Genomic DNA, 12,185 nt, shown 5'->3' on the forward strand with positions numbered 1-12,185 from the left:
ACTAAAACACCAAACGTTATTAAACCGAACACTAAAAGGACGAACGCTCAAATATCAAGCCTAGTCCTAACACTACCTTTGACAAGTACTCCCTGAGAATTAACATCATCGAGATCGGTCGTTCCATACGAACGATCACTACGAGACAGAACACTGTAGGAACGAACGCTAGGGTCTAAAATCATTTAACCGAATACTAAAAGAACGAATGTTAGAGTCTTGGCCGAACACCTAGATCATTTTGCTGCTCACCTATAGTGTTGGCCGAACGTCTAGATCCCTGGCCGAATGATTACAACTCAACCGGACAGTATTAAATCAAAACCTGACCGAACGGTACTAAATCCATTCTGACCGTGCGGTACTAAATCCATTCCTTTGCGCGACCGGACGTGCCTCCCTGAAGATGGACAATTTATGTGCCATGACTCCGGGGTGGATTCCTGGCATATCGGCGGCCGTCCACGCAAACAAGTCCGCGTTGTTTCGTAGCATACGTCCCAGATCCTGTTCGTCATTCAAAGCGAGGTCCCAGCCAATGGTTGTGGTTTTGGACGTGTCCGCTGCCAACGAAAGGAGTTTGACATCGCCTTGCGGATGGAGGCGTTCGTCTATGGTTGGTATGAAAGCAGTGACTTTAAGCCTGGCAACATAACATTGTCGAGCCGTTCGCTAATTCGCCCTTACAGTGCAAATAGTGCCACGCTCTGTGGGAAACTTCATGGCCAGATGAGGGGTGGACACGATAGCTCCAAATGCATTCAGACAAGGTCGCCCTAACAAGGCGTTGTACGATGTATTGGCTTCGACCAACAGAAAACGGACTCTAAGTTCTGGTGCCTCCCGACTTGTTCCGAGCCGCGTTCGTAGGTCGAGATATCCCCGGGTATCGACTCTTTCCCCTGAAAAGCCTACAATGTGTTCGTTGAAAGGGGCGATGAGGTCCTCGGATAGATCCATCTTTTTGAAGGTGGACCAATACAGGATGTTGACCGAACTCCCCTGATCGACGAGAACCTTGCAGACGTCGTACCGAGCTATTTCGACCGTGATGACCATAGGGTCATCATGATCAGGGTCGGGCGCATGGAAATCTGCATTGGTGAACGTAATATCAGGGATAGACCGAGGCTGTCGATCTACCATGTGCACCGACTTTAACTGTCTCAGATGTCGTTTCCTGGCGGAGGATGACACTCCCCCCGGCGAAACCACCCGATATGGTGTCGATTCGGCCTCGGACTGAGCGCTCTCTCTCCGTACGCCGGGGTTGGCTGCGTGATTGATGGACAAATTTATGAACACCAATTTATGATGTCACAAACTTGTTTTTCAATCGGCAAGTATGACCGAATCGTTCAAGTAATAAACTTGGTAAGACCAAGTATCGTTCTTCCCAAAGGACTCACGGCCTAGTTTAGTTATGTGATTTCTTAATTAACTAAGACTTACAAACGAATTAATTGGGGTTTAAAGTGCAAGACAGAAAATAAACATGTATGCATGAATTGTGATCAATGGCAAAAAAACAAAAGATAAACACTTTCAATGAAATTTATGTATGGATATGTTGTTGGGGTTCAATTTCATCTTATCCACTCTCATATATTTTAGGAATTCAACGATCAAATCACCATTGTTAATGCCACTCTCTAATGTACCTTTCCAGAAGGCTTCTCCCTAATCACGAGTTCATACAATTCCTAGCATTCCTAATGATTAGTTCATAAGTACAGGAGCTTAACGACAACCAATATAAAATTGGGAGAAATTCCCCGGATCTAGACTTCCCCGTACGTTCCCGTATCGACAAAACCAATAATCATGCATCGAATGAGTTAAACCATGCAAGCATTAAACAAAGAGGAAAAACCCTAACTAATGATGAAAGAAAGCATAAGTCTTAATTAAAAGATGTAAAAACAGATTCCATATATGAGAGTTTCACAAGACTACATTGATTCCCCAACAAACATAAAGAGATTAGTCCACCATATTCATGGTGAACCTAGATGAATTACAATGAAAGAATGAAAGAATAAACCCTAAAAAGGTGAAGCGGAAGCCTCAGCATCCAAGATCCTCCTTCAAAGGGGTGGTAGAGAGAGTGTTTGCCTCGTTCCAGCCAGAGATACCTAACCCTAGGAAACCCTAAAGCTTATGTATCATTCGTAAATTACAAAAAGTCAAGTCCAAGCCCATTAAAGTGCCGCTCAGCGGTAAACTACCGCTCAGCGGTGAGTGCGTGACTTGTTTTCTCCCCTCAGCGGCCATTTTGCCCCTCAGCGGACCTCCCGTGACTTCCAGAGTACCGCTCAGCGGTAAAATACCGCTCAGCGGTGAGTGCGTGACTTGTTTTCTCCCCTCAGCGGCCATTTTGCCCCTCAGCGGACCTCCCGCAAACTCCTGAGTGCCGCTCAGCGGTAAACTGCCGCTGAGCGGTGACTTCAGCTTCTCCTTTTGCACTTTTTGTTGTCTTTTCTGATTTCATCTCTCTCCTTCTTCACTTCTTTCACCAAATTCACCTTAAAACCTGCACAAAAACACTGAAATCAGGCATAAACCTGTCCAGCTCTCTTATTTCCAAAAATATAAAGAAAAGCATGATTTCAAGCTAGTTTCTAAGTGTAAAGGTTGCTTTTAGTGTCAATTTTAATCATGAAAATAACAGTTTTTCAACTGTTATCACAACCCCAAACTTAAAACTTTGCTTGTCCTCAAGCAAATAAGATGTAAGTCTATCTTTAAACCAATTCATATGATGATTCACTTCATTCAAAAATCTTCTTTTCAAGATAAGCAAAAACTTCACTCAAACTTATGACCAAGAGTTCAATCAAGATGTGCACATGCTTTAGTGTTCACAAAGTCATTTAAATTCCAACAAATGCTATTTTCATGAATGATCAATCAATTAAACATGGATGTTCATGTGTTCATGTGATATTTCCTCACTAAGTCAAGTGTTTCACTCACACTCAAGTGTATAAGAGATGATCACTCATTCACTCTACTATTACAATGTTACATGAATTAGCTTTGCCTTTCATTTTACCACAATCAAAAACATTCACAAGTATGCATCATCACAAGGACTTTTCTATGGCTTATAATGTGGCTGGGCTAACAAGAAAATTGGTTTTTCTGGATCACAAAATCCTTGAGTTAAGAGAATCATAACAACACAATCATCTTATTCATTCCCAACTTTCTTTTGCCTTTGCATTGAGCTTTACTTCTTTTTCTTTTCTTTTCTTTTTCTTTGCATATTCTTATTTTTTTTTTTAGCTCTTAGCTCAATGCTTTTCATAATTTCCCAACAACCCCAAACTTGAACATTTAACAATACCACACAAGATTTTCTTCTTAACTCAAGGTAAAGATTTTTCAATCTAAAGGTTTTCAGTGTATATTCAAGGCTAAGGGTTCAAAGGATAGAACACGCAGTGTTCTCTTTTAGTGGGCTAATTTTATGAATTTGGCCAATAAAAAGGTTTTCAACAAATGGCCTTGATCACATGATGCAAAACAAGTAATTGATTCAATCATAGAAAACCTGGGCAAAACCATACATGCTTTCAAAGTAATAGCATTCAACAATAACAACTGTGGAGCTCAAAATCTCACATATAAGCTCATTCACATTTGACATACACATCCTGCTTAATTTCACAATCACAATCATAATATCATGCATTTGTTCACAAAGCTTGTGAATCACCTGTATAAGCATTTTAATGTGCACATCATCTCAACATCAGTTAATCATAAGCATCATTCAGAATTACTTATCACAACATCACAGTTAATAGCAAACCATCACAAGAAACCAGGTTTCAAATAGAGTACATCAAACCCTAATCTAAAAACAAAAACAAATAAGTTCAGAAAACTTAAACCACAAAGCATAAGCACATGATAGCATTCATCAGTAAATGCTATCTCAACTCCTCATCAATCTGAGCTGTCCTCTGTATCTTTCTCTTCCTCCTCATCTTCATCATCTTCAAAGGCATCATCCTCATCAGCTTCATCTTCTTCCATATCTGTAGCTGAAGCTTCAGCTGCTCCAGCTCCTCCTCCATGCACTGGTTCCTCTGGCCAAGCTACCACATTATGGAATTCATCCATAGTCCACCTGTGGGCTGGAGGTGTATCATACATCCCCACAATCATCTCAGCAGTGGCCACCTGCCCTCGGTGAATGGACTGCAACTGAGCCCCTATAAGAGACATATACATGTCCCTCATCTGGAATGGCTCTGCTTCATGTGTCTCAGCAGATGTCTGGCTCTGTGCTGGCCCTCTCTCTCTACGAGCACGGCGTGGTGGAACTGGCTGAGCTGCATCATCACCTCCACAGTACTGTCTATAGTAGGCCTCATCAATAGCTTTTCTTGGCCTCTCAAAAGGTGGAGCAGAAGTGTCCACCCCAGCTATCTTGCAAAGGTGAGTGATCAAAGAAGGATGTCCTAGTGGTGCTTTGTTGTTTGAAGTATTGGCGCACACACTAATCTCATCAGCTATCACCTGCCCAATATTAACATTCAAGTTTCTGATAGCACAATAGATAAAGAATGCCCTGCTGAGAGTAATATCTGACACATGTGAACATGGCTGAATGTTGGCATGAGAAAATGCCATCCAATACTTTGCAAGAGGAGTCAAATCCGTCCTCCTAATGTTAACCACTGAGCCAGATCTATTCCTTTGGAAGTGTCCTCCAGGTATACACAGTACTCTCTCCACATCCTCATAATCAGCACCTTCCTCCATGCAAAGAGTAAACTGGCACTGCTCACCAGCCCATACAGTGTCCAGAAAGTTATTAATTGAATCAGGATCATACCTGATAGCATGGCCTCTAACATAGCCCAAATAATTCTCAGCTGGATAATCACCAATCTTCTTTGCATTGGTGTAAAATTCCTTAACCACAGCTATATTGGCAGGTGCAGGATAAGTGGCTAGCTTTCCCCAGTCATTCCCTAAAACTTGCTCTCCAAATTGAGGAGCAAGGTTAGGTATGATTCCAACCTTTCTCTCCATCAGAAGTCTCCTGTCCTGAACCACTTTAAAGTGCTTCTCATGTTTCCTAGAGAGGAACCTGCTAGAATGGGGTTGCTCTGGTTCCTTTTCCTTTCTCTTGTTTGCCATGGTTTTCAATCTTTTTCCGGATGAGGATGCCATTCCTACATTCAAAACACAAACAACACCACAGAACATGATGTTAATCATTAGTAAAACACAGAACACAACTCCTTTCGAAGCTAAACCACCGCTGAGGGCCAGAATTTCCCCTCAGCGCCACCAGTACCACATTCCAAATCACACAAAACCAGAAAAATCAAATCTGGCAGAGTGCCGCTCAGCGGCAGTTTACCCCTCAGCGGTAACTCTGCAGATTTTTGAAAAACCTGTTTTAAAGCTTTCCTAACTCCACCCAAATGCAATTTTCAGTTTTCCAGTTCATAATCATGCAGTTTAATCGGTTCAAACATCCAATATATCATCAAATCATGCCAAGAAATCAAAACCCCTAAATCTTCATGCTTTGACAATCATATTCAAAATCAAAAACCCTAGAATGAACAAAATGCATTTTACTTACTTGGGTGGAGATACTAGATGCAATGAGAATGCTTCCAAGCTAGAATGCTCTCTCCCAACCCCAAACTTTGATGGCACACTAGTGAAAAAGTGAGTGGAAGAGAAATTTTCTTAAGAGGGAAGAGTGAAAAGATGTGGAAAACCTTGGAGAAGGTATGTGGGAGTGTTTGTGCAAAGAAAAGTCTGAAAGTGTGAAAGAATGCGCAGCTTAGGGTTTAAAAATACCCTAATGGGCTCGGGTCTCGCTAAGGGGAACTAAAACCCCATTCTGCGAGAGTACCGCTCAGCGGTAAAGTACCACTCAGCGGCACTTTCGTGAAGTGCTCTTCTCCTTCTTTTCTTAACCTACGTGCCTCCTAGACATGCCCCTCACTGGCTCCCTGCAATTCAATGTTCAAAATGCTTATGCAAACCCTAACTAAAACAAACAAACAGAAATATTCAATCAACTGGGTTGCCTCCCAGGTAGCGCTTGTTTAACGTCACGAGCCTGACCCAAAATCCACCAACACCCATCAGTAGGTGCAAAATTTTCTTACCAACACCCATCAGTAGGTGTTAACCCTGTAACAAACTTATAACAAAAACAAAAATACCCAAAAGTTCAAAATTACATCACCAAACCAAAAATTAAAAGTTCTTAAATCACTGGGTTGCCTCCCAGCAAGCGCTCTTTTAATGTCATTAGCTTGACCCAATAAAGTTCAAGTTCCATCTTCTTTGTAATTGATGTTGTTATTCCACCAACTCCTCAGCTGTTTCCTTTGAACTGTTTTGGTTCTTCTAGAACATGGAGACTCTATCTCTATCATCTCCTTCTCTTTAAAGCCCTTCACAACCCACAACTTGTTCTTGATTCTAACAGGTGTGCCAAGTTGGAGTCTTCTTTTCTTCCAGTCTCTAGGAATTTCTTCTCCTCTTCCAATCTCTTCTTCCTTGGGTACCTGAAACAATAAACAATGATTACCTGAAACCTCAAGATTTTCATCTTTACGGCTAGTCATAGGTGCATCTCGAAATGCAGCTTTATAACTTGCTTCTTCCTCCTTTGCTTGCATCTCATCTTTGAAAACATCTACCACCACTCTCTCCTCTCTGTCCTGGAGCACCACTATACCTTCATTTACATCTATGATAGCCCTGGCCGTTTTCATAAACGGTCTTCCAAGTATGATAGGTATCTTCTCAGTCTCCATCTTCATCACCACAAAGTCTGCCAAGAACTGAAGTTTGCCAACACAAACTATAATGTCCTCTACAATCCCACATGGCTCCTTTGAAGATCCATCGGCCATTACTATTTTAATCTTTGCATGTTTCATTTTAACATTGCCGAGTTGCTCCAGTAAAGAATAAGGTATCAAGTTAACACTTGAACCTAAATCAAGGAGAGCTTTCTTTACCTTTTTCTTCCCTATAGTACAAGGGATAGAAAAACTACCTGGATCTGACGCTTTAGGAGGGAATGACTCTTTCTTAACAGTTATACACTCTTTTGCCTCATCATCTCTACGTCTCTTCTTTGTAGAAATTTCTTCATCAGATTTTGTGTAAACTGCAATTTTCTGTAAAATCTGTTCCCAAGGTGCTTTATTATCCACCATTCTGAATAATTCTGTGAAATCCATTTGTTTCTCTTGATTTATTGGAAAAGGAAAATTGTTTTTGCTCTCTATTTCTCTTCTTTCTTCTGTTTCTCCTTCTTCTAACTCAATTATCTCTTCATTCACACTCTTTACCACTTTGCACTCTTCTCTAGGGTTAACCTCAGTATTAGCCCCAAAATTTCTATTTGGCCTTTCTTCCAATTGCTTGGTAATCTGACCCATTTGAATCTCCAAATTCTTTATAGCAGCTTCAGTGCTCTTTTGAGAAGATTCGGTTTTCTGTATGAATTGCTGAAGAGTTTCTTCCAACCTTGTTGATTTTTCATTAAGCATAGATAGCTGTTGCCAAAAGGTTGGTTGCTGCTGCTTATTATATTGATTTGCTTGCCCAGTTTGTCCTTGACCAATGCTTGGATGTGATTTCCACCCTTGATTGTAATTCCCTTGACGGTATGGAAATTGATTAGCCATGAAATTAACATCCTCCAAGGCCTCCACTGGAAAAGCACATTGACCATTGATATGATCACCTCCACATAATTCGCACAACTGAGTTTGCACCTGTGCAGCAGTTTTCAACTCTTTAGGTAATTGTGCAAGAGTTTTAGTCAGAGTCTCCAACTGTTGAGTTAGAATTTTATTTTGAGCTAGCAAGGCATCATGTGTCTGTAATTGGAGAACCCCTTTTTGTTGCATAGGAACTCCTCTTTCGCTGTTGAGCTCATTATCACTAGTAGCCATGTTGTCAATAATTTCTATAGCTTCCTCTGGAGTTTTCCATTTAATATTGCCTCCTGCTGAGGCATCAAGCATCATCTTGGTTTGTGAACCAAGCCCTCCAAGGAAAGTTAAGACTACTTCCTGTTCTTCAAAGCCATGCCTGGGTGTTTTTCTGAGCAGACTTTTGTATCTATCCCATGCATGCCCCAGTGATTCTTCCATGCCCTGCTTAAATGAAGATATCTCTTGCTTGCCTTTTGTCACCTTTGATTGTGGAAAGTACTTGTTCAAAAACTTTGTTACCACTGCTTCCCACTCTGTGAAACTTCCTTCTGGAAAAGAGTTCAACCAAAGCTTAGCATTGCCTCCCAATGAGAAAGGAAACAAACTAAGTTTGATTGCTTCGTCTGGCACCCCATTGATTTTTACTGTGTTGCAAATTTCATTAAATGTAGTAAGGTGCTCATATGGGCTTTCATGAGATAACCCATTGAATTGATTACTCTTCACCAGTTGGATCAATGCTGGTTTGACCTCCATATTGGCTGCATTGACTCTAGGTCTAGCTATGCTGTTAAAATGTTGAGGTCCAGCTACATTGGTGTAATCAGCAAGAGTTCTTCTGATATGATTATTCTCCATATTTTCTGTGCTATTGTCAGAACCTTGTGGTGATGGTTGCAACAGAGTTTCCGGAGGAGGGAAAAGTTCTCTAGATGTTCTGATTCTTCTCCTCCGTCTACTGTCTTCTAATCCTTCAAGCAACGGTTCTGTTATTTTCTTGCTCCTAGTTCGAATTGCCTCCTGCATACACAAGAACACAAAACCCTAGAAGATTTGGTTAGCACAAAAAGATATAAAAGAAAATATAAGATTCATAAAATAAAGACAGAAAACAGAAAAAATAAAATAAAATAAAAATAAAATAAAATAAAAATTCGAAATTTAAAAATAAAATAAAAATAAAAAAAATAAGTCAAAGATAATTAATAATCACACAAATTAACCAGTTAAACCACGAGTCCCCGGCAACGGCGCCAAAAACTTGATGGACAAATTTATGAACACCAATTTATGATGTCACAAACTTGTTTTTCAATCGGCAAGTATGACCGAATCGTTCAAGTAATAAACTTGGTAAGACCAAGTATCGTTCTTCCCAAAGGACTCACGGCCTAGTTTAGTTATGTGATTTCTTAATTAACTAAGACTTACAAACGAATTAATTGGGGTTTAAAGTGCAAGACAGAAAATAAACATGTATGCATGAATTGTGATCAATGGCAAAAAAACAAAAGATAAACACTTACAATGAAATTTATGTATGGATATGTTGTTGGGGTTCAATTTCATCTTATCCACTCTCATATATTTTAGGAATTCAACGATCAAATCACCATTGTTAATGCCACTCTCTAATGTACCTTTCCAGAAGGCTTCTCCCTAATCACGAGTTCATACAATTCCTAGCATTCCTAATGATTAGTTCATAAGTACAGGAGCTTAACGACAACCAATATAAAATTGGGAGAGATTCCCCGGATCTAGACTTCCCCGTACGTTCCCGTATCGACAAAACCAATAATCATGCATCGAATGAGTTAAACCATGCAAGCATTAAACAAAGAGGAAAAACCCTAACTAATGATGAAAGAAAGCATAAGTCTTAATTAAAAGATGTAAAAACAGATTCCATATATGAGAGTTTCACAAGACTACATTGATTCCCCAACAAACATAAAGAGATTAGTGCACCATATTCATGGTGAACCTAGATGAATTACAATGAAAGAATGAAAGAATAAACCCTAAAAAGGTGAAGCGGAAGCCTCAACATCCAAGATCCTCCTTCAAAGGGGTGGTAGAGAGAGTGTTTGCCTCGTTCCAGCCAGAGATACCTAACCCTAGGAAACCCTAAAGCTTATGTATCATTCGTAAATTACAAAAAGTCAAGTCCAAGCCCATTAAAGTGCCGCTCAGCGGTAAACTACCGCTCAGCGGTGAGTGCGTGACTTGTTTTCTCCCCTCAGCGGCCATTTTGCCCCTGAGTGGACCTCCCGTGACTTCCAGAGTACCGCTCAGCGGTAAAATACCGCTCAGCGGTGAGTGCGTGACTTGTTTTCTCCCCTCAGCGGCCATTTTGCCCCTCAGCGGACCTCCCGCAAACTCCTGAGTGCCGCAAACTCCTGAGTGCCGCTCAGCGGTAAACTGCCGCTAAGCGGTGACTTCGGCTTCTCCTTTTGCACTTTTTGTTGTCTTTTCTGATTTCATCTCTCTCCTTCTTCACTTCTTTCACCAAATTCACCTTAAAACCTGCACAAAAACACTGAAATCAAGCATAAACCTGTCCAGCTCTCTTATTTCCAAAAATATAAAGAAAAGCATGATTTCAAGCTAGTTTCTAAGTGTAAAGGTTGCTTTTAGTGTCAATTTTAATCATGAAAATAACAGTTTTTCAACTGTTATCAGTGATCGCCTGCGGTGTCGGTCATCCCTGGGAGGCGATCGTTCGGGGCTTCGCCTGGAGGGACCCTTGCGGTGAGGAGTTTTGGCTCTGGTGGAGATTTTGTCCTTAACGTAGTTTTGAAGGTAGCCTGCTCGGATGAGTCGCTCCAACTCATCTTTCACCATGTTGCATTCTTCCATGTCATGCCCATGGTTCATGTGGAACCGGCAAGCCTTGCCGCTGTCTGCGTTCTTTGGAGTAGCTTTTCGTCGCACAGTTAGGAGTTCGGCGTGCAAAGCCTCTTCGAGCATCTTTGCTCTCGGTGCGTTAAGGGCCGTGTAACGATCGTACTTAGACGTCCATCCTGACTCTTTTCGGGGCGTTGATGGACAAATTTATGATCACCAAAATATGATGTCACAAACTTGTTGAACAATCGGCAAGTATGACCGAATCGTTTCAAGTAATAAACTCGGTAAGACCAAGTATCGTTCTCCCAAAGGACTCACGGCCTAGTTTAGTTATGTGATTCTTTGATTAGCTAAGACTTAAGAACAAAATAATTGGATTGTACTATGCAAAAGACGAAAATAAACATGTATGCATGAGGTTTTGATCAATGGCAAAAGCAAAAGACAAGCACTTTCAATGAAATATATATATGAATATGTTGTTGGGGTTCAATTTCATCTTATCCACTCTCATATATTTTAGGAATTCAACATTCAAATCATCATTGTTAATGCCACTCTCTAAAGTACCTTTCAAGAAGGCTTCTCCCTAATTACGAGTTCATACAATTCCTAGCATTCCTAATAATTAGTTCATCAAGTGCAGGAGCTTAACGACAACCAATATAATATTGGGAGAGATTCCCCGAATCTAGACTTCCCCGTACGTTCCCGTATCGACAAAATCAATAATCATGCATTGAATGAGTTAAACAAAGCAAGCATTAAGCAAAGAGGAAAAACCCTAACTAATGATGAAAGAAAGCATAAATCTTAGATTAAGATGCAAGCACAAATTCCATATATGAGAGCTTCAAAAGATTACATTGATTCCCCAACAAACATACAAGGTTTAGTTCACCATATTCATGGTGAACCTAGATGAACAATAATGAAAGAATGAAAGATAAAACCCTAAAAAGGTGAAGAGGTAGCCTGAGCATCCAAGATCCTCCTTCAAAGGGGTGGAAGAGAGAGTGTGTTGAGAGGGTCGCACCTCACACAAAAGTTGTTTGCAAAATTAATGCAGTATAGTATTAGGAAGTGACTCCTAGGTCGTCTCTCAAGGACCAAATTGGGTTCAGTCTCAAATCAAACACATAGTGGGGGGTTTTGGTGAAAGATTTTTACTTTGATGTGGTAAAATTAAATTAAACTGAAATTAAATAAAACACAACCGAATATAATTGAAAGGATTAAAGTGCATGAAAACATTTAAAGAAAACAATACAATAGATAAATATTCAAACACAATTCAAGTTATAGAAATGCAACACTTAAGCTAAAACATTAAATGTAATATTGTAAGGTAAACATTAAAACAATGAATCTAAAAGAAAGAAGAAATATGGATGCAACCCGTGAACGTGACACCACATCTCCTCCAACGTACTTCACTTATTTTTCCAAATAACAATTGCCCACCGATGCACCATCTTCATTCAATTACTAAAAAAAATAAAACTTTTTATCCTTCAACGTGTCCCATCACCTCACAATGCTTCACATTCACGTGGACACACCTTACTTCTAAATTGAAAAAAAAACGTGAACACTTAAGGAATCAAAATA

The 12,185-nt window shown here is 40.2% G+C and overlaps 1 protein-coding gene across 1 annotated transcript; it reads right to left on the reverse strand.

The window, feature by feature from the left end:
- Positions 1-672: 672 nt before the first annotated feature.
- Positions 673-10,694, reverse strand: LOC148196007 (uncharacterized). Its single transcript, XM_088095357.1, has 2 exons — positions 10,469-10,694; positions 673-1,274 (listed from the first exon to the last, which is right to left on the reverse strand). The coding sequence occupies exons 1-2, from the start codon at positions 10,692-10,694 to the stop codon at positions 673-675; spliced, it is 828 nt and encodes a 275-aa protein (XP_087951483.1).
- Positions 10,695-12,185: the final 1,491 nt, after the last annotated feature.

The sequence above is a fragment of the Vigna umbellata genome, chromosome 7 (genome assembly GCF_029865625.1).
Source record: "Vigna umbellata cultivar VRB3 chromosome 7, Vumbellata_1.0, whole genome shotgun sequence".
NCBI lineage: Eukaryota > Viridiplantae > Streptophyta > Magnoliopsida > Fabales > Fabaceae > Vigna > Vigna umbellata.